The 22,410-nt window shown below is 41.7% G+C and overlaps 4 protein-coding genes across 4 annotated transcripts; 1 reads left to right on the forward strand and 3 right to left on the reverse strand.

Annotated features, from left to right (window-relative positions):
* Positions 1 to 275: 275 nt before the first annotated feature.
* Positions 276 to 3,916, reverse strand: tmem167b (transmembrane protein 167B). Its single transcript, XM_069710737.1, has 3 exons — positions 3,769 to 3,916; positions 2,751 to 2,882; positions 276 to 1,795 (listed from the first exon to the last, which is right to left on the reverse strand). The coding sequence occupies exons 1-3, from the start codon at positions 3,776 to 3,778 to the stop codon at positions 1,713 to 1,715; spliced, it is 225 nt and encodes a 74-aa protein (XP_069566838.1). The 5' UTR covers positions 3,779 to 3,916; the 3' UTR covers positions 276 to 1,712.
* Positions 3,917 to 8,861: 4,945 nt separating this feature from the next.
* On the reverse strand, positions 8,862 to 11,309 carry b3galt6 (UDP-Gal:betaGal beta 1,3-galactosyltransferase polypeptide 6). Its single transcript, XM_069710749.1, has 2 exons — positions 11,022 to 11,309; positions 8,862 to 10,264 (listed from the first exon to the last, which is right to left on the reverse strand). Exon 2 carries the CDS (start codon positions 10,252 to 10,254, stop codon positions 9,235 to 9,237), a length of 1,020 nt encoding a protein of 339 aa, XP_069566850.1. The 5' UTR covers positions 10,255 to 10,264; positions 11,022 to 11,309; the 3' UTR covers positions 8,862 to 9,234.
* A 786-nt stretch (positions 11,310 to 12,095) lies between these two features.
* LOC138628029 (dnaJ homolog subfamily C member 16-like) lies at positions 12,096 to 19,937 on the forward strand. The gene is made up of 15 exons (XM_069710761.1): positions 12,096 to 12,489; positions 12,695 to 12,761; positions 12,927 to 13,072; positions 13,479 to 13,654; positions 14,773 to 14,957; positions 15,220 to 15,324; positions 15,612 to 15,770; positions 15,869 to 15,999; positions 16,092 to 16,269; positions 16,464 to 16,646; positions 16,782 to 16,858; positions 17,105 to 17,185; positions 17,486 to 17,575; positions 17,865 to 18,035; positions 18,242 to 19,937. Exons 1-15 carry the CDS (start codon positions 12,302 to 12,304, stop codon positions 18,720 to 18,722), a joined length of 2,418 nt encoding a protein of 805 aa, XP_069566862.1. The 5' UTR covers positions 12,096 to 12,301; the 3' UTR covers positions 18,723 to 19,937.
* A 41-nt stretch (positions 19,938 to 19,978) lies between these two features.
* cdab (cytidine deaminase b) lies at positions 19,979 to 22,096 on the reverse strand. Its single transcript, XM_069710774.1, has 4 exons — positions 21,843 to 22,096; positions 21,068 to 21,179; positions 20,627 to 20,684; positions 19,979 to 20,309 (listed from the first exon to the last, which is right to left on the reverse strand). Exons 1-4 carry the CDS (start codon positions 22,027 to 22,029, stop codon positions 20,187 to 20,189), a joined length of 480 nt encoding a protein of 159 aa, XP_069566875.1. The 5' UTR covers positions 22,030 to 22,096; the 3' UTR covers positions 19,979 to 20,186.
* Positions 22,097 to 22,410: the final 314 nt, after the last annotated feature.

Raw genomic sequence — 22,410 nt, forward strand, 5'->3', positions numbered from 1 at the left:
TTTATTCATTGCTCTTATTTTTATCTAAAATAATGATTTGTATCTATCTTATTTTATGTATACGTATTTGCAAATGTTGTCCTATTGTGTGCACCTTTTTGTGTTTCTATGCTGCTGTGACGACTACATTTCCACACTGTGGGATTAATAAAGTCTAAATCTAAGTCTACACAATGTACTGATAGATGCTGGGAGCAGTATGGTGCTGTGGGGGTTTCTGCAGCAGATTTTGGAGGGCTTAAGACATCTAAATAAAAGCAGGAAACACTGCTATATCTATTTTATAAATGAGAGATGATTTATTTTAAAGTTTAGCATCAACCCCTTAAATGAAGACAGAACTATAAAAATAACTATGTGACGGTTCAAGTAATGGACTAAATCAGAGGCTCCACATTTCAATCCCATCTTTTGTTGCAGGTATTTACCACTGCTTATTTCTCAGTTTGCACTGTCCAGATGTGCAAAGCTCATCCAGATTTATACACAGAGGACTGACCAGATTTGTATTAAATATGAATTGAGATGGAGAGTGCATTGGATTAATCATGTGCTGTGGATCATCCACTTATAGTCACGGTTACAACTCCAAAATCATGAAAAGGGACCGGGGTGAAAATGTTTTATAGGCACTGAACTACAAACCTTGGCATTTGTTGCTGTTGTTTTTTTTTAAAGACAAGAAACAAAGAAATTGTATGATCAAGATTTTACTCAAAATTGCATTGAGCCCCCTCCACTAAACGGTTTCTTGTTTTAATCATATAAACAAAGTAGCAGAATTAAAGTCAGAATAACGGTTTATAACTAAAATGGCATGAGAAGCACCGTCTCTATTTGGCATTGCAGGCAAGTCTAAACAACTGCTATCCAATTTTCTTTTTACAAAATGTTGATATGCACCTCTATTAAAGTTATTACTCTTCTCTCAGTGACATTTTACAACTCTGATTCAACGTTGACTCCTTAATGACTTGCAGTCCAATTTGTGACATTGAAAAACATGTTGGCCGGTATACAATTAGATGTATATACAACATACACCTGTGCAAAATGTGTATTTCCAAGGGGCACTGTTAGGAAAAGATAGGCAATTAAAAAAAAAAAGTAAAATATGTTGTTGACAAGGACATCTCTATATATTAGCTTTGTTTATCTTTCCCTCCACCACTGACAGAAGAAGTGATGCAGAAAAAACAGAACAGCTGGGAGCGAACAGAATTGGTCATTTTCCATTTGATCACATATCATTTCTAGTAAATCTCTATTGGTATTATTCTCTTCCAAATATACACAGGTAGGCTAGTTAGAGTTGTATACAGATATAGGGTATAATGCACACTGCCCTTCCAGCTTCTGCATCCTTCAGTATAAATAACTTTGTGGTGTGGATGAAGACAACAAACAGTATTACCCCACAACAGCATGAAACCTCGTAAACCAGCAGACTTTCCTCTTGTAATAACTGTGGCGCAGATTCACGGTGCCCTTCATGTCTGTGGTGCACACATATTATTAAGGAAGGATTTATGTATCCAGTCACCAGAAGGGGGCAGCACTGGCTTGACTTTCACACAGGTCCACAGGCCCAGTGGGGTTTCATCTGGGATATAATCCAAGGGGTGTCCCACAACAAGGATTAGCACACGACCAGAGAGATGAGTCCATCCCCAGCCTGCACCCGTCCAGTCCTCGACAGTCCAGTCCGACTATCATTTCAAGAAGATGACGTAGAAGGCCATGACCAAGCAGGATGCTGCCACGGCAATGTGAAGCCTTGTTCCAATCACCGCAGCTGAACGAGAGATGGGATGAGTAAAGAAAATAGTTGGTCAGCCAAAAACACAGAAATCATTGGAAAGGGAAGCACGGCGAGCCTGTAATCAAACATGTACCACTCATTTTCCATTCTTTTGGGTCAGAACTCTCAAACACTAGTTTAGAAATAACGCTGTGATTAAGGTTTAAATTCCATATTGGGTGAAGAGTGCAGAACCTGTTACCAATTTTAAAAATACCCCCAAATTCAAAGACAAAATAAATGTTTCTAAATATACAGACAAGACAACTAAGGATCTTCTTATAACCAAACACAGTCAAATGTTCTTGAAAAGTAACAAGTCAGTCCCCTTAAATTATTGCAAATGAGCGGGTGTTTAACGTGCTGAAGATACATGCAGGAGTTGTGTACCTTGATTTTAGATTTATGTAAGTCATCTGGTTGGCAGACTCCTTTATCCAAAAGAGATGTATATATATAGTGTGTGGTTGGGCAACGGACATAAAATATATATTCAGCGAAATATTGTGACAGTTAATTTTCCAGATCTTAAATTGTGAAACTGTTTTTGGTAAATGCAGTAAATTCAAAACCTAAGAAATTGAAGGTACTTTGCACGTGATGGAAAGAGTCTGCCAACTGATGGATACAGTGAAGTTGTCCATGTTTTTGTTATGAAGAATTGTCTATAATGACATCATACAACCAGAAATCCCTAACAGCCAAATCATTATTACCTCTATGGAAAAGTCTCAGATGGGGGACAGATTTCTGCTGTCCTGTGGTTTATCAACTGTCAACAAAACCTACCAGAAATCATTGTGTCATAAAACCTACGTTAACATAGCACCAAACTCCAGGCTGTTAATATCAGATTAATAAAATTTGTACATTTGATGTTGGTGCATCTTCTAAATGAAGATGTTGTGTAGAGATGAAGTATCACGTTGTTAATGTATTGTCTACTGACCTTTGTAGAAGACACCCCACACTCCTTTCTTCTCCGACAGCAGCCAGCTGTTGAGGCGGGGCACCTTTTTCAGGTACGCGCAAGTGCAGATAAACAGCAGCCCAAACACCAGGATGCCATCCAAAGAGTATACTATGGAAGAGAAGGAGGATCAAATCAGGAGAGGGTGTTCCCAAGGTTTCTGGAGGGCTTCGGTGCTGTGGTAGTGGTGAGGGGTGGAGGGCTGTTATTTGACTGAAAACTATGTACTTTGACATAATTATGCACAATCATCATTACAATGTTCAGACAATTTAAACACATGAAATGGCATTCGACCACTCATGCTGCAGCACAGATGAATCATTATTTGATGTGGACATGGAGAAACAAACACTGCTGCTCTGTAAACAGTGAAATTGGAGCAGCTGCTAAAACCCTGCGATGACACTCACAGGTTCATGTCTCAAATGTACTGTAACATAACAAACAAAAACCGTGACAGAAGGGAATAATAGATAATACAGAAATACACTGTCTTCTGGAGCACTTTCTCTTTAACCTACATGTAGAAGAAGTATTGTTGGTTCTACTAAGTGAAGAGTTTCGTGCAGTTCATGAAAGAGTTGTGTTCCCACATCAGCAGTGGACGAGAACAGAAACGGGTGACAGATTTCTGGTCCTTGATCTTCAGGTGTTTCCTACCCGAGTATCCTGAATTTTTAGCATTAGCCTAACTAATTAGCATTAGGCAGTCAAAGCTCGTTAGCCAAAAGCGTCGCAGCCAGACAAAAATACGAGACGTAGAGATTCATACGAGAGAAGGCAAGCTTAGCGACGGGTCTGTAATAGCAGCACACAAGTGTATAAGACTGTTAGACTGAGTAGAGATTTTGTTTTGGTGCTAACAGACAGGCAGTACAGTCCCGGGCCACGTCTACAGCTAACCTAGCATTCATAGCCTTCCTCCCTGGAAGCAGCAGGTCCTGTTCTGCTGCCGGCACGTCTTCGCTGTAGTCGGATAACACTGACAACCTACCATTTGTCATATTGGCAGTTTGCTCTTTGACGATGTTAGGTGACTGTTTCTTCCTCTGAATTAGCACGCCATCCTAAATTTTTAAAGCGGAGATGTAACGCTTCGCTTCAAAGTCCCTCGGTTGACATTTCCGTTTCCCTAGTTTACAGTCTTCTTCTGCGCTTTACGTTTGTTGTTGTCCTGCTGGCTGTACTGCCATCTAGTGGACGTTATGAGTTACAGCTCCCTGCAGCTACCTCTACCTGTTAAATAAATGAGGGCTATCCATAAAATCACTCTATCGACACACAATAAATGAGCAAATTCTAAATCTCAAGCACATTATATCTTTTTTTCTCAGCTTACATTGCCCTATAATGCTATAATGTTACTTTATCTGTTACTAATTTCTCATAAACTGTTTTAAATGCAGCACAACTAAGATCGCAAAACAGAGATGTATTTGGAAAAAACAGTTGTTCCTGACTTTGGAGCATTTTTCTAGATTATATTTCTTCATGATCTTCTTTATTGTCATCACTGGAGAGGTCATTTAAAAAAGTTGCAGTGTTACCATTAGGAAAATGTATCATCAAAAAATGTACAACTCTGTATGACAGTAACATAGAGGCAGTGTGTATGTGTGGAAGGCAGAATTAACGAACGGTTAAAGAAAGTTGGCTCTGCTGCACCTCTGAACCTAGACGCACCTCAAGCAGTAGCAGAAGGAGGGATGAGGATTAAAGTGAGCTCTGACCCACACTAAAATGAGCTGACACCATTACACACCCCCACGTTATTTCCCGAGGAGCACTTTGGAACAATTTATCAGGCCACTCCAAATCTCAATAAAAGAAAAGAAACAATAACCTTATTTAGCCAGTTAAAGCAGTATTATGATCTTCAGAATACCCAATGCATGTAAGACCTAAACAAATCACCTTATCTTACTTTACAGTTTGCTCCAGACTAACCTTTAAAGGACTGGCCTTTATAAGCCTGGTATTTTTTTTTTAACACATCATGTCATACTTCTGTTTCAGTCAGTTGACTTTTTCTCTAGATATAATAAAAGGTAAAGGACAGAGCTGTGTAACTTCACAACCATCAATAAGATTATAGATAGATTTTTAGGTAGCGTGTGTGAGAACAAATGGATGAACAAAGCAAAGACACAGCATGTTTGATTTGTTATCAGTGTTTCATGTTGTATTATCCGAATCGTTCTATGACATTATCCGAATCCCTGCATCTGGTGCTGCTGCTGCTGCTCTGAGACAACAGAAGTTTCTCTCCGAAAGGGAACAAGGGTGGAACAAAGGGTTGTAAGACAGTTAATGAGGTTTGATCACAGGACAGTGTGACACACCTGCTCTGATCAGCCTCACGGTGTATCCTGACTACAACAGTAAGCCTCTTTCTTCTTCTGCTGCACTTGTTTCTGCGGGAGCAAACTTTAGCAGACTCTCTTTGGCATCTATCTTTTTTTTTTCTCTCTACCAGAGCACACAGGTAAGATTTCTTTTATCACCTTCATACAATTAGGTGGGAAAATAATGATAATAGAAAATGGTAAAAATATCAGAGGCAGAAAGCATTGTCTAGATAAACATGGCTGAATTGTCTGTGTTTCTGTTTGGACAATGAATAAAGCAACGTCTCCTATGTAACATATATTGCTATCAGTAAATTAGAACTATAAAAAAAAAAAAAAAACTGTTTTCAACTCTGACTTGAACAACAGTGTGTGCCTATGACACCCTTGCTGACAGCTTTAGTTTTGAGATACAATCTAATTTAACAATTTTTAGTTTCATGTGATTGAAACTTTTAGTTTCATGTTTGTTTGAGATCATGTTGCTGCAAAAGACATTATTAGACAAAAAAAAAAACCCACAGGCTTGTATTTGTGTGCATCAGGCAGACATCACTGCTGGATCTTTCCGCCTCATCAGGTGACTGAAAATCACCAACAGGAGGTTGATGACCTCATCAAACCCAGAAAGCCGCCAAATCCCGTCCTGGCTTCTTCCCAACACAGAGCTCTTCATCAGGAGCTGCTGCTCTGCCACAGACGGTGAGAAACACCGAGCTCTGACTGAGGCAGCAGGTACATGCTGTTCCCTGGACACAGACTTGTGTGACATTCATCAACAACATCGACCAGAGAGTTAAATTATAGGAATTCATTCACATATCCTTTTATTTTCTAGTCCTGTTTTTTTCTGCATTTTTGAATAAGCTCCAAGTGGCCCTATTTTAGAAGTCTGGGTGGTCCGAACGGTCTGATCTTAGATGTTGAGGGCGTGTGTGGTCGAAGCAGGTCATAAGTTCAGTCAGGAATTAAAGGTAGTTAGTAGGTCAGCATTTTAGCTGTCTACTTTCTCAATCAGGGTCCTGGGACCCCACGCAGCCGTTAGACTTTCCCAGGCAAGCTGAGCAGGGCAGCTTAGACATGCTTAAGTGGTGTTTAACGCTGAATGAGTCAAAGGTACAACACCTCGCTAGAGATCACTGTTGATCTCTCAACAGGGGATAAGAACTATTACTCTCATGTCTGAGAACACAAAGTAACTGCAACACAATCAATTGCATTTGTTGTGTTTAGAGCTATAAACAAGTTTTGGTAACTCCACAACATTTTGTCCAGCTATCAATATGATAACGCCAATAAATAAATTCTACTAAAGACTACTTTCAAACAAAATACATCAGACTGCTGTGTTTCTTTGTTCGGAAGAAAGAATTCAGAGTAAATTCATGCCCAACGCGTCATGTTAAACTGCACTGATTGATTAATATCACTCCAAGGAAGAACTTCTACGGTACATTTGGTTCTTCGTCTCGAGATCTGCCCTTCTGTCTGTATTTTGTTGTGTCCTCAGAGGTATACTGCCGCGAAGGAACACAAGCAGAGAGAGCAGCACAAGCAGCGGGAGCTGGCTCCCCTCCACCCGCCCTCCGACTCGGAGGTGAAGCTGCGAACAAGACCGCAGAGAATATAACTTGTAAGTATGTTGCTTAAGAAAAGCACACAGCCTATGAATTATGCAATAATGTATTTAGTTTTGGAGTATTTGTGAGCAAGCATACGTGTGTTGGCAAATATAGAACCTTGTAAAGGAGGATGAACTGACACACGTTTTCCTTCCTTGCAGTACGAGCTGGAGGAGAAGAAGAGGAGTGAGGGTCTGAACAAAGTACCAGAGTTTGTTCGTGAGAGAAACCCTGAAGCATTTCACCCAGTGACCAGCAGAGCAAAGGGGCAAATAAACACGGGTAACGTGGCATGTTCCCACTGTGATACTGTCAGAGAGTAAAATGCATCATATGAGACTCAGCTAAACTTCGGAGAGCATTTCATCCCCATTTCTTACAGCAACGTGCATTGGGGGAAAAGCTTCAGGACCAGCGTGGACATAAGGAATCCAAAAATGATTCTCATGTACAAATCATAAAGCCAAAAATTGCATTTTTACACAAGAATCCTTCCTAAATACATACAGAGTTACGTGCATTTTGTAGAACTGTAAAAGAAGCATTTCTTTAAGTCCTCTTGGTCGCAATTCTGCCTTTGATAGAGAACTTTACATCATGTATGCATGGAACATATAAAAGTAATAGGAACACACTTAAACTTTTTATTAAAACATCCAGGGTGGCAGACCATGTCTGTAAAAACAATCACGGAAAAAGTTTCACAATCAAAATGTGGTAGCGACAAGAACGAGAAAAGAGTCGTGTCATTATTCACAAAAATGGAACACAGTTGTAAAAATTAGCTTTTTGCAACATTCCTCAATTGTTCATCGCCTCAACTTATCGTACCCTTTGTTCAAAGCTGTTGGAAAAATCTCACTTGTTTTAGGACACAGCTGCTGACATCACAGGGTGAGTCTGGGTAGGAGAAGGCAAATGATCAATAAACAAGGGAATTTAAAATTAGGTTTCTTGCTTAAAAGAAAAGTGACCAAGTTCCGGCAGGTAGTCTGTTTCTAAATCTAGTGTGCTGCAAACAAATATTCACAAGTAACTTGATATCTCTGCACAGTAAATGCACTGACCTCAACTTGAAAGTGTTGTATTGGAAATGTAAGTACCATCACAAACTTCTCGCGTAGGCTCCAGTATAAGGAATTCTTTGCACCTCCAAACACATGAAACCGTCGAGCGTAAACAGAAGCATTTAAAAAGAGAACATTTCTTGTCCGTGAAATATCAACATGGTCATAAATACAAACTTTACCCACAAGCAGCAACCATATCCACCGCACTTCTGTCCAAACTCAATACCAGCGTGTTGTGTTTGCTGCGGAATAAATTAACAATAAATTAAATACAGAAAATTTAATTTACAAAATAAGAAAAAAATTACACATCATGGCAGGGTGAGAATCTCCCGTCTGTGTTTCCCTGTACTATCTATTACATTGAAATGACCATAAAACATATTTCATAGTGTTGGAGAATACTAAGCAAGAGGTACAGCAGGTGAAGCACAGACAGAGGAGAGAAGTAGGCCACCGACGAGGTAAACGGGCGATAAGGAGAGCGCTGACAGCAAGGCCAAAGGAGCTTACAGATGAAATACGATGCAGGACTGAAGTTTGCTTCTGATTCAAGAGTTAATGGGAAGTATTTCTTGGCAAAATGTTGGTAAACAACTTTAAAAGCTACCGTGCAGGACTTTTACATATAAGTACATGTCTGGTACACTAAACACAATGTAGATGGAGTTTACGACCGTCTCTTCTTTTTCAAATGTTAATAGGACCAAATAGATCGTAGTCAAATAGTGAATGGAGTTATTTCACTGGGGGTTGTGACACCTTTTATGTCATTAATCCACCATTTATCCACCGTTTCACAGCCTCAGCAGTAATCACGGAGCAGGCTACAGAAAAGCCCATGATGTAAGCACAAGTCAACAGGCTTTTTGTAATTACTCTCATCGACACAAAAGGGAGACAAAAGTTCCACAAGTTGTAAAATTGGTACTTGACTTAATAATAAAAGCTGTAGCTCTATTTGTAAAAACTGAAAAAAGGGGATTTCATTATGTCATTAGACTACATGAAACCAGGTCCTGATTAAAAAAAAAATAAAAAATAAAAATAAAAAAACGTGTCAAACATAGACTAGATTAAGATTTAGACTTTTACAGTTTCAAATGGGTGAAAATGGGTTGCTATTTACAAAAAATGCCACTTTCAAGGCTTTTTCTCTCACATTGTGATGTTTGAGCTAGAATTGCTCGAGAACTGGAGAAAAAGCAGTGAATTTGTCTGATTTTTCACAAACAGAACTACAGTTTTAAAATATGTAAACTAAAATTATAGTTCCAGGTAATGTTGTAGTACCAGTCACACAACTTTGAAAGGTCTAACAATTGTGATTCGGTGAAAAAATATCCTTTAACATTCCTCAATTGGACAATTTGAATATATAAGATCAAAGCAAACTTCAGCCTCGTAAAACGGACAACAGTTAAGGAATCCCATCTTTTCTTTGGCAGCACTGTGAGGGTGGCACGCCCCAGTCATACACATATGACAACCGCAGCTTGACTTCCTCCTTGCAGAGCCTGCCGTCGCGCTGCAGAGTCTGATGTTTTTCTAACATGTCCTCCAAGCTCTGCTTATGCGTTACCAAGTATTTGTTGTTGCAACCACGCGACTTATACTCCGTGTCAAAGCGCGGGTCATGCGTCCGCCGAACGTCCACTGGTGCCAGCCAGGCGCCCAGTGACACATCCTCACTCTGCCACGTCTTGAAGTAGCCCGCATTGAGGTGCACGTAACACACCAGGTCAGCTGAGAGAATGTAGCCACCGCCCAGAGCGTAGGGCAGGTAGTAGTCACACAGCTCCCAGGAGCTTTCGCGCCACTTCCCAGCTGTTTTCACTCTGCCTCTCCCGGAGAAGAAGCCCCAGTACAACCGGTTGGGCTCTTTCCCTTTCAGCTCTTCTTTAAGGAGGTCCAAGCGTGCAAATGTGTCATCATCCGCTTTGAGGACAAACTTAAATTCAACATTCTGGTCCAGCCAGGAGTACATGTGCAGCAGCTTCAGCGTTAAGTTCTCGTAAGAATCTCGCAACTCAGGCAGTAAGAGCAAATCCTTGTGCCGGCCTTGTTCTGTGTTGAGATTCTGAAGGTCCTCGCTGGAAAGGCCGTGAGTTCCTACCACAAACATGGCCAGCACATCGGAGTCCCGCTTGGCAAGCCAGGTGCTGCGGATAATACTCCTGCGTTCTGTGTACTTAGGTCCTGTTGTGATGAGGACCACGAGGAAGGCTGACAAGTCTTTGGATGTGGAGGGGGGATTGTGCTGCTCTGACGGGGATTGCAAAGCATTGGCGCGGGGGGCGAGGCCTGGAGGATCTGGGTGACCCTGCTTCAGGGTTTCTGAGGTACATTTCGCTAAGAAAACGAGGACCACAGCAAAACTGCAAACCGTGCCAATGACCAAAGCTGTCTTGTGGCGGCACACCAGACGGAACAGATTCATGGTGCTGATTCTGGGGTGAAAAAACACAAAAGACTGTTAGTATATGCAAGTCACATAGCCACAAAGTCAGCCGTGATGTCAGTGGGTCACTCAAACTGACAAGACCCATTGTGTCACTACACAGGAAACAGCAGCGGATGAGCAGAAGCCGGCATTTTTGATAATAGTGAATAGGATTCATGAAAGACGTGTTGTAATGCATAGGATTTAGGACAAGCGTGTGTTAAGTAAATAGGAATCATAATAGACATGTGACAGCAGGTGCCTTCCTACAGAAAGTCCATAATAGAAACAACAGATCAAAAGAAACGTTGAGATGCTCTAAACTATGATTTGACTATGGTGGTGCCCAAAATGACTCGGGTGCTGCACCGAAGCCTTGTAATGATCCAGAAACCCTGACATATGACTCCATGAAGATGCAGTTGGTAATTACAGAGCAGTGAAAAATGTGCTTATGTTTGTGTCTGCTGTGTTTACATACATTACAGGTGTAAACAAATATGTATGAGCCTTAAAAAAAAAAAAAAAGAAGATCTTTCAGATTTGTACCAAATGGCATTATAGTGACTGCAGCACTTGCAATTTCCGTGGTTTTAGTTTGGGTCGGGAGTTGATCATTTTTGCTAAAGGTAACCTCTCAGCTGCACACCTTTTATTTTGTAGCACAGCCTACTTGCTAAGCTTGGAAGCTGGAATGCGCACCGCATATACGTGTCACAGCAATGTTGTAAACAGTTATGAGTTAAAGAGGAATCGTTGGTTACCTTAGCAGATTGAAAAGTCCCTGTCCCGTAAATAAAGGAGCCACAGCGGCCACAGATAGCCGCTTTGCAGAGATCGCGTTAGCTACCGAGATAAGCGCATCTGCGCACTTTGTGCGCTCACTCCGCGGAATGTAAACACAGGCAGCAGGCTCATGTTGGTTAAAACACAAGATGGGAACCTGCAGGTTTAGCGGGTTCCGTCGGGCAGGTTACAGCTAGTAAGTTAAGTCGTTAGCTGAGTTATAATGGCCAAGTGTCAATGCAGTCATTTTCAGCCCCGCAGCGTCACGAATAAGTGTCGTGACGAACAGGAAACGGAAGTGAAGCCCCCGAAGGAAGGCAATTAAAAAACACATAAGAAAACATATACGGTCCGATATTTTGTTTCCTGTGTATTATATTTCAATAAACGTAAGCATGACATACACTAACACTAAAATGAATTTACATATATAATTTAATGTAGGAAAAAAACCAGAAGGGATGTAAGAACTACAGAATAATATATGGTGTGTTAAAATGAACACGTGTGAGCAAAAAAAAAAAAAAAAAAAAGTCAAAAGAAAGGGAGAACAGCTACTGACCGGAGCACGCGCATTAGACATGCTGCAGAGTAAGACCGGATGTTATGTTGTTTCCTTAGAAATAAAAGCACAAACGTGTCCTGTGGCGTAACTGCAATGATTGAAGTTAACTTTGAGAAGATAATCACAACTCTGGCAATTTTACTTGATATGTTTTGTAATAGTGTTTTTCTTTGTAGATTAGGCAGTATACAGTATTTCTCTTCCTGTATGATTGCACCTTTTAACTGATTATTTATCTTAATTCACACACTACTTACCTTTTCAAAGAGGCCAGTTGTGCACTCACATACACCATTTCTGCCTATGTGTTTTTCTGCAGTGTTTTTGTTATCTTTCATAGGTCAATATTTGTTTTTAATTTATTGCAAATTCTTCTTGAATTACACAGTTCACAGTTCAGAAAGGCTTTATGACGATTTTATTTTGAAATGTTTTACCGGAAGCTCAGTGTAAACTGCCACTATTTTTTTTTGTGCTAATGTCAATCACTTCCCTGAGAAATAATGGCCTCGTCGTAGTACATCAGTAGTATGTCGTACTGAACTTTGGCATTCAGTGAGTTGACAGACAAGACAATGTGAGCTAACAGCTGGACGTCTTTGTCCGTTATAGGATAGCTTTGCTACGTTACTTTACCGCATCGCACGCTAGCTAGCTAACTTGACTAACGTTGGACGAGGACAGCAGCCAACGATGACGGTCAGGACCACCAGCCGACATCCTCGGACATGTCCGGGTTTGTTTGCCACCTTGCTGCTAATTTTGAGTATACAGTTGGCAAAACCGTCTACTGAATACGATCCGTATAAAATCATGGGAGTCGGCCGGAGTGCCAGTCAGGCAGAAATCAAAAGGGCTTACAAGAACCTCGCCAGAGAATGGTGAGTGACTGAAATCCGGTCCCCTAACATCACACGGCCATCACATCTTGTCTGTAGAAATACCCCCATTCAATGAATAATCTACACCTAACACCTGAAGTAGTCACAACGAGCCGGTCCAATGCAAAACGTTAATCAGAGAAGCTTTTCCTAACCCTCTGTGAACCTAGTGGTGATTTGTGATGTCACACATGGGCTTTTGTAGGCATCCAGATAAGAACAAGGACCCTAAAGCTGAGGACATGTTCATCAAGATTTCTAAATCATATGAGGTAGGTGAAAATGTATCACAACATATGTAATATATATTATGTAGACTGCCTCACAGGGCAGATTGCTGCACTTAGTTTCACTTTCTGTATCATGGTCTCCTTCCCAAGTTTTCACATTGATATCAAAACCCTGTCACTTTTGATTTGACTCTCTTTTGAACATAGATTCTGTCTAATGAAGAGCGAAGGTCCAACTTCGACCGCTACGGGCAGATGGATGAAAACCAGCCCTTCGGCCAGTCACAGCATCATGGTTTCCGCAACTTCCACAGCAGCTTCTACTTTGATGAGTCTTTTTTCCATTTCCCCAGGTAACCCTACGCTCAAATAGGTCTCATCTTCTCACTGATAATCGTGGCTATAAATATGTTTTTCTCAGCATGTTGCTGGGTCTGGTAGTCCATAGTGTGTGGTGTAATCTGGGCTCCTTCCTGTGTTTGCTTTTGGACATTCAAACCCATGGTAACAAAACCAAAAAATGAACAATACCATGCATACAGTCATGTGAAAAAGTAAGTACAACCCATGGAAATTGATGGCTTTTCTGACATGTTAAGCTTTTCTTGTCATTGACAATAGACAATTAGTGATAATAGAACCAGTGAAGGAATTAGAGTCTTAGACAGATTTCTCTCAGGCCGTGTGCTGACAGCATCCTGTAGGCCTCATGTTAAAAATAAACAATCAGTCCCTGTTGTGCTTTCAACCCCCCTCTAGGTCCAGAGACTTTGCAGACAGCAAGTACATGCTGCACCATGCGCAGTTTAACAGCGACGTCCTTCCAGACAGCCACAAGAGGCCGTACCTAATCAAAGTGACCTCTGAGTGGTGCTTTGCATGCATCCACATTGAGCCTGTGTGGAAGGAGACGGTGATGGAGCTGGAGCCTCTGGGTAAGGATGTTGTCATAACACTCCCATCAGTGTGCCCTAACACACTCTCGGCATAAGGGCCAGTTTTTCCTAAAAGCATCACGACATAAGGTTGATTCTTGCGCAGTTAAAGGTCATCAGGAGTGTTGAGATGTTTTACACAGATTCCGCCATTTCTTTAATTATTCTTTGGGGTTTCTTCTTTTCTGCTTGCTTCCCTGGAACGAAGCGTAAAGCAAAGGGAGGAATTTAACCTTGTGAAATAATTGTCTGACATCGGAGATGAATAGCTCGTGAAACAACTCTGCTAATTAGAAGTACAGTTAGTCTGTAATGAATAAGTGGCCTGCCCTAATTATGTGGGCCATTGTACTTTGCTACGCTAAAGTCACCAATTAGAACTACTGGAGTTTGTACTAAATATATATATAAAAAAAAGTTTGAACCTTTTAACAAGATGTAGAATAAAGCTTTAACATTTTGTAGTTGAGTTTATTGCTTTCGCTTTAAAGCGGCATTGATAACTTTTATGTCCTTGTGCAGTTGTTATGTTATAAATCAGCTGGCTAGTCACACACTCTGTAGACAGTTTTAGTTTCTAGGTGTGCTTCTGGTGACTTGAAAAACTTAAGTCACTGAAGACAATCTAACTCATTAGCCTCTTTATTAAATGCACCTCTATGAGACTCTACAAACAGATGTACGCATAATTTATAAACCCTGTCATCAGGAAGTCCTTTACTGAATTCAAAAGACTTAAGTAAGGAGTGAAAGTGAGAATTCACTTTAAAATTGAATTCACTTAAATCCCTTTTTAATATAAGCAGCAAGCTTTGGGAGATTTATTTTCTTCCACATTGTGACTCATTTGAATGTAAAATCTCTTTGAGTTTAGAGAATGATGCCTCAGCTTCAGTCACTGGAGCCAAAAATGTGACATTCAATGACTCTAGTTCACATTTTAAAGTTCTGATATCCATCTTAGTTTGTTGGAACTTTAACCTCCCAAAATGGACAACTGGACAAGCACAATTCTACAAATTCAGATTTTGGGTGTATTTTGACTCATTTACAAGAGAAGTTCTGTTTTACTCAGCTGTGTCTGATACAGTAGCCACCTATCGTTATCATTACATCAGGTGTGGGCATCGGCATTGTGGACCTGGGCTACGAGCGTCGCCTGGCCAATCAGCTGGGAGCTCACCGCGCTCCCTCCATCATCGGACTGGTGAACGGCAGAGTGACCTTCTTCCACCAGGCCGTCGTACGGGAACACCTGCGACAGTTTGTTGAAGATCTGCTGCCCCACAAACTGGTGGAGAAGGTAACTACGACGGACATACATGTACTTCTAATACTACTACATCCTTTATACTCTCATCGTCAAGTCAGATACTTTCAGTGGAACTTATAGATGAGTAATTTTAGATAAATATTTAGGCTTGTTTCTCAGCTTATAGTCGATGCACATATAGGACTAATTACAAACGGGTGGTTGATAAAACGACTTTTCAGATTATCTAAATTAAACTGTACTTTCATTTAGCAGCAACACATTTTAAACTAATTTCAATTTTTTTTTCCAGATCACCGATAACAACTACATGGCTTTCCTCGATAGCTGGCATGTGGAAAATAAGCCCAGCCTTCTCCTGTTTGACCAAGTCCCCACTGTTCCACTACTGTACAAGGTAAGACATGCACACAAGTAATGGGGGCACAAATAAAGACAAATATTTTAGTGGAGAACACTTTGTTCAGCAAGCTGGTTGATATTCAGAAATCTGATTTATTTTACCCCAGAACACAAGAGTAAATAAATTCAACCCCAACAGCCACGAGAGGGGCATCTGTTTCAGATCTTTCTTCAGTTTATTAATATAAAATATCTTCACCTATGACACAGAACTCCTTGAACTCTCCTGTAAGTCATTGTATTTATTCTCACGTGCCCTCGTCTTCCTTCTCCTCTCTCCAGTTAACAGCGTTCGCCTTCAGAGACTACGTGCGTTTCGGCTACGTGGACCAGGGCGAGACACACAACACTCGGCTCCTGCTGCAGTTCAACATAAACACATACGCTCCCACCATGCTGCTGTTCAAGGAGGACACGGTGAAGCCCGTCGACATCATCCAGGTACGACCAGCGTAACCGGCAAGCGCACATCCGCTCCCTTACTGTAATAAAACATCCTCTCCTGTCATATCAGAACATTTGAACTTTCTCTCTCTCAGGCCAGAGGGATGAAGCGACAGATCATGGATGAGTTTGTCTCCAACAACAAGTTCCTGCAGGTGCCACGGCTGGTCAGCCAGCAGCTCTTTGACGAGCTGTGTCCCGTCAAGCAGTTCCACCGACGGAGGAAGTAAGGCGTCGCGGTAGCCGCTGGTCTTGAAATGTTGTGTAGTTGAGGCCAGACTGCCGTAGGAGGTGTACTGACATGCATTTGGTTTGCAGGTACTGTGTGTTGCTGATCACAGGGGAGGACCAGGCTTTCCTTCCAGGCAACAAGGCCTTCCTGGACTTCGCCTCCGCCAACAGGAAAGATGTGCTGCGGTTTGCGTACGTCTACCAGCGTCAGCAGCAGCCTCTCTGTCAAGCACTGCTCCTCAACCAGGCCGCTCTCTCACCTCAGGTCGGGGGTCAAAGCGCACACAAGCACACACAGGAAAACAAACAGCACGTTCAAATCCTAGTTTTCAAGGACAAAATTCATTTTTACCCGGAACACCCAGCGGTTGTATCAGATTTAATGTGTCAGGTTACTGCAGTCTAAGATGCTGCAGCGCCTCAATTTACAGCCAAAGGGCTCTTTTATAACGCCGACAGGTGGTGCTTCTGGAGAGGCGGAGCCAGGCCGGGAAGGTGCTGTACCGCTCCGTGAGCGGTGGCTGGAACGGCAGCGAGGAAGACAAGTACCGGCTCCACGAACAGCTGGAGCTCCTTCAGAAGGACCCCACCTATCTGAGCTCAGATGCCACCTTACCAGAGCTCAACAACGAGATGGCTCCCGTAAGTCAGCAGACAGACACTCATCGCCACTGACCTGCACACACGGTAATCTGAGCGTGAATTTACTTTAACAGGAATATATATTTTTGGGATTAACGTCAGTGTTTTCTCTGTTGTTTCCGATCCCCTCACCAGATCTTTATTATTCAGTGGATGAATGCTGCCTATGATTACATCCTTCAGATATATGATGACCTTCTCTACTCAAACTGGTAAGACAATGCTCACCCTGGAAGTCTGCACATTCAAACGCAAAGAGAGTCATGCAATGCTTATTGCTGATAGTTTTGAAATCAGATCAGAAGCTGAATATTTTTTCTGCATCACGATCAATGCGACTCTGTACCTACTTAGTGTGTTCAGTCATAGCGGTGATGCACCGTACCTCCACGTAGAGGGTGCACGGTGTCATTTCTCCTGTATGTTTCATTAATAACGTGTTTTTTTTCCTGCTGAAGGAGAGAGATGATGCCCATCCTGTCCTTGATCTTCTCCGCTCTCTTCATTCTTTTCGGCACCGTCATCATTCAGGCATTCAGGTGAGATCTTTTCAGTGATTTTGATTCCAGTTTAATCAAACAGTAAAAAAAAAATTGCTATTTATTCAGAATATCATCTCGCAAAAATGTTCCTCTTTGGTGGGATTTGGTTCATTTGGTTTATTAAAAAAATAGAAGAGCTAAAGGAAATCCTCAGTAAAGAGGTAAAGATTTGCATTATCTTGTTATTCGCAATATCCTTTCAAGTGGTAATTGTGTAAAATAAAATAAAAAGGTTTGCTGGCTGAGTAGCATTGTGATGTCCATGCTGATGATTTCCCGTCTTTGGTGTATTTTCAGTGAGCCAGGTGAGAGCAAACCCCGAAACCAGAAGCCAAAAGAGCAGCCACAAACTGAGGAGGATGCATCAAGCAGAGCAAGTACCTCAAGGTAACGTTAACATTAGACCGGCACAGGAAAACCTACAGGTTACATCAGGTCAGCAAGCAAAGCCTGTCCCACATGGAGATTTTACTTCCATTAGAGACTCATGTGGGTTTTGGAAATTGGGAATTCTCATGCAAGTTGTCTGAATGATGTTTTTTAAAACTCTTTTTGTGGTTCAGTGGCGGTTTAATTATTATTAGCTATGTCTATTATGGACAAAATCCAAATTGATACATAATTCGCACTTTTCTTTTCCTCCCTCTGTCTTTGTCTTTGTCATTGGTCCGTGCAGCCGGCCTCCAAAGAAGGACTTTGTGGAAGTGACAGAGCTGACGGACATCACGTACACCAGTAACCTGGTGAAGCTGCGAATGGGCCACATGAATGTTGTACTGGTGCTCACTAATGCTTCCAAGAACGCTCTGCTCAGGAAATTTGCCAAGGAGGTTTTCTCTTTCTCAGGGTACGTGTCAGCATTCAGTGTCGTGGAAGTTTTCTGTTGGAAAAAAGTTAAAAGGGAATCTTTGTGTTCTTGTATCTTTTGTAACATTTTTGTAATAAATCTGAAACTAAGGGTAAGTCATGGAGTAATATTAAGATCATTATTTAAAGTATTTATTTAGTCTACTGAGATGTCCTGATGATCCTAAACCTCCTGGCTTCCTGCAGGACTCAGACCCTCCACTTCTCCTTCCTCAACGCTGATAAGCACCGCCTGTGGATGCCGTCCCTCCTTCACTCGGCCAGCGACGCTGCACGGAGCGAGAGCCATTCAGAAGACGACGAGGAGTCTTCGGACTTCACAGGCCACGTCCTGGCCCTCAACGGATACAAGAAGTATTTCTGCCTCTTTCGACCCGTCTTCACGGGGGACGATCCCAACGACTCGTCGTCCGAGGTCTCGTCCTCCTCTGACAGCCGGAGAAAGTCCCGCTCCAGGTCCAGGTTGAGCTCCCGCTCTCGATCCCGGTCCCACTCCAGGGAGGACGGGGTCGGCCCGAGGAGAGGCTCCAGCAGGGCCACTAGCATAGATGTCCACCACAAGCTGGACAGGCTGGGACTGTGGATGGAGAGGCTAATGGAGGGGACCCTGCCCAGATTACAGGTCCCTGCATGGCCAACGCTCGACGATACCCATCCAGAGAGCTGAGGCCAAGAGTCAGGAAGTCGCATCCTGTACTCCTGCCTCCTCAAATACGTTAGATGGGAAACTACGGAGCGATGTTGCAGTTTTCTGATGATTATTTGAGTTATTTTTTGCAGATGTAGGCTGCCACTGAAGTGCCGCAGCCTGTTTACAAAATGTCTTATTTTATCTGTTAGTGTCGAACAGATGGAAAGAAATGATTTAGTGGAGTCAACACATCGTCAACCTTCTCACTCACACACACACACACACACACACACACAGGCCGTGGGTGGTGTTCGGAAGCAACAACACCTTTCAAAGAAGTGTTATGATTGCACAATGCAAAGTTTCATATCACTGGATTGGTTCACATGTTCACATCCTGAGATGTTAGCTGTTAGCTCGCCGTGTGTTTGGCGTGCGCTCATGTATGTGTGCACTTCAGATTGACGGCAGGTGTTTGTGTTGTCTCCTCTAACTGCTGTCTCTGTACGCTCAGCATCGGAAACATGCAGCTTCATTTGCTTTACACAACATAGAGCCGCTAAAACTTGCTTTGAGCCTGAACACGTGTTTAGAATTGACAGCTGTTTTAGCATGATGTGCCGGTAATGAAAAATCCTGCTTCACGTGATCAGATCTTTTAAAGGGAGGTTTAAAAATGGCTTGCAAGCTGAGCTTGTCGCACTGAATTTATAGATGAACAATGTGTTTCTGTAAAGTTACAGGTTTGAAGACAAACAGAATTTGCAAAAAGCAGTAGTCAAATTAACATCATTATATTCGGCAACTTTTTAAGCAGTGATTAATGATTATTTTGCCAAGTTATGCTGTTATTTTGTTTTAGGATTAAATATTGAACATGCTACCAGCAAAATCTGATGAGGTTAAAGGTCATTTTAGGTAATTTATACGTCCTTTTTAAGTTTTGAGGCCCTAAGCTACAGCAAATGTTAATGCATGGAATAAGTAGACCTAAAATCACTAAAAAATGAGTAGTGAATTTCCACTGGTGACCTAAATGTTTAACCCCCCTCTGTCTCCCTTTTCTCTGTGTTTGAATAATTTGCTGATCAACAAATTTGCAGTTTACTGCAATTTGAAATAATATTACAACATTTTTTTCTTGTATGTCCCTTGAACTCCAAAGTTATGTAACAGGAACAAATGAAGTGTAACTGTTGAAAGAAACCCCTTTCTAAAAGTTTATTTATTAAAATGTGTGCATAAGTTTGACCTGCTTTGATATTTGTCTTTTTTTTTCTCAACAGCAACACACCATTTAATATAGTAATAGGTCAATGATTAAGGCCCAATTACATTTGTATTTACTAATTAATATTTCATTTAAATATATGACATTGTTTATTCTTGTATTAGCTTCTAATTTTAAACATTCATACATGTTCAGCAAATACGTGTGTGTGTGTGTGTGTGTGTGTGTGTGTGTGTGTGTACACTCGAGGCTCAGTTCTGTTAGGACTGTCAAAACACTTTCTTCATGGACAGGTCTTCGGGACCGAAGGACATCGGAAGCAGCTTGTCCACCGTCATCTTCAGGTAGGAGCCGTCGGGCTTCGACAGGTAAATGTCCCAGTTCGACCCAAACTGGAAATGGAATAAATTATTTATCCAATATTTTCTCGCCCAAGTATTTCTCTCTCTCTCTCTCTCTGCAGACGTTTTTCGTACCGTTTACTTTACAACGCATTCGGGACACTGAACCTCTAGTTAATAAGAAACTAACATGCACTGATAGAAAAACTGCTCACTACCAGTCTGTTAGAATGAGTAACTACATTTCAAACGTTTACACTTGCCCAAATGAAGAGTGTAAAAGTTTACAATAACTGATTGGAGACTCCTTTAAAAATAATTTTAAAAACAAAACCTGCAGTAAACCCAGATAACAGACGCAGTAATACCTCTCTCATGAACTGCCTGCAGCCTCCACACGGGGAGATGAACTGCTCGCTCAGGTCACTGCAAAGAAGACAGGGGGGAATATGTAGCAGGGAAACAAAACAAAACAGGCATCTGAGGAATTGTAATTAAGTTAAACACAAAGCCCTGTTAGCCGCAGTTCAACGTTTAGACCGCAGGTGTGTTGATTGCTGCGTGACAGACTCGCCTCTTGTTCACGTCTCATCTGTCATTCAGCATTACAACATAAGACCGACTCACGTATTAATGTGGAAATGAGGTATTGACTCAGCCTGGGAAGATTTAGCAAAAAGTCCCGCAATATGCAGTCATGATTTAGTAATACAGGAATAATGATTGTACAAGTGCCGGATGGGTACAAGTGTCTTGGGAAACACGGAGAACTTCCCAGACGTCCGTGTGAGTCTGTGGTGCTCGTTTACCTGGCGATCGCGATGGCCTTGAAGCTCCTGTTACCTTCTGACACCGCCTTTGAGATAGCGTTCCTCTCGGCACACAACCCGAGATTGTAACACGCATTCTCCACATTGCAACCTGCCGCAGACACAAGTATAGAAATGGATTAAATTGGAGCACATGTGCTACTAAAAGGGCCTGTTTACGTACTCTGGCCTAAACAAATATTTACTCTGTGTGGATCTTTGCACTCAGCTGTTTGCTTGTCATTTGCCCCCCCTCAGGACATTTCTGCAGAGCCACACGTGACTTTCAAAGCTGTGTATAGTCCAGCAACACTGGCTGGATACTTGTGTCTTTGACACAGTTGATGTAATGACAAGAGTTCACCTGAGATCAAAGGAAATTGTGATTTGGTGTCACCCAGTCCACTCATTTGAACTGCCAGCTAATCTTTACTTCAGTTAATTAAAATGAAACTCAGGTCAAGACAGTGTACCATTTTACTGTATTTTTAATTGGAAAAAAATACTAAATGTTCAGATGAATCAAAATGTCAGATTATTGACTTGCATAATACAGTAGATCTCCTGTCTTCCCTGCTATCAGTGAAGTCCACTTATAGAGTATGTTTTAGTAAAACACTTCACTCATCACAAAAAATGTACACAATTAAAACAATTACGCAATAAAAATGTTAAATATGTTTGCTTTCCTGTTCACCCTGAACCTAATTTTTAACCCTAATATCAACAATTATTCTCATCAAATCATCAAGATGCAGTTTCACATGTAATTTACCTGTAAACACACAGTTGTCGAGGGTTAGGAGAGCAGCTCCCACTCTGAATTTGCTGTAAGGACAGTAGGCTTGCTTCTTTGCCTCCTGGGACTGATGAATCAGGTCTTTGACCGTCTCTGGGGACAAGTTTCTGGAGCCACGCTCCTTAATATGCACCACCTCCGTGCCGAACTTAACTTCATCCATACTTGCTCTTGGGCTTTTTAAGGTTGTTTTTGAGACAGTGAATTAATCTGTTGTGGCTCAGCTTTAAATGTGAATGGGACAGAAGGAAAAGGGAGAGGGTACAGTCACAGCCAATCACTTGCTGGGATGTCTTCACCAGTCACGAAGGAAGGGGAGGTGGCTTTGTGGTTGTCACTGTCTGTGAACAGTTTTGAGCAGACTTGACATTAAAGGAGAGGGTTGGGTAGTTCTCTGTTAGAAAAATTACTCAGAGGCTGGATTCAAAATCAAACACATCAGACATTTATTCTTGCAAGAAGGAGCGAATACATGTACACTCAAAGAAGGATGTCCAGCATTGCTCAACGTCTCTCCTCCGTAGGGCAGCTTTTATACAGTGTG

Source organism: Brachyistius frenatus, unplaced genomic scaffold, assembly GCF_029030835.1.
Source record: "Brachyistius frenatus isolate BFR_SWC_R1_liver_20210118 unplaced genomic scaffold, ASM2903083v1 Contig_4, whole genome shotgun sequence".
Lineage (NCBI taxonomy): Eukaryota > Metazoa > Chordata > Actinopteri > Embiotocidae > Brachyistius > Brachyistius frenatus.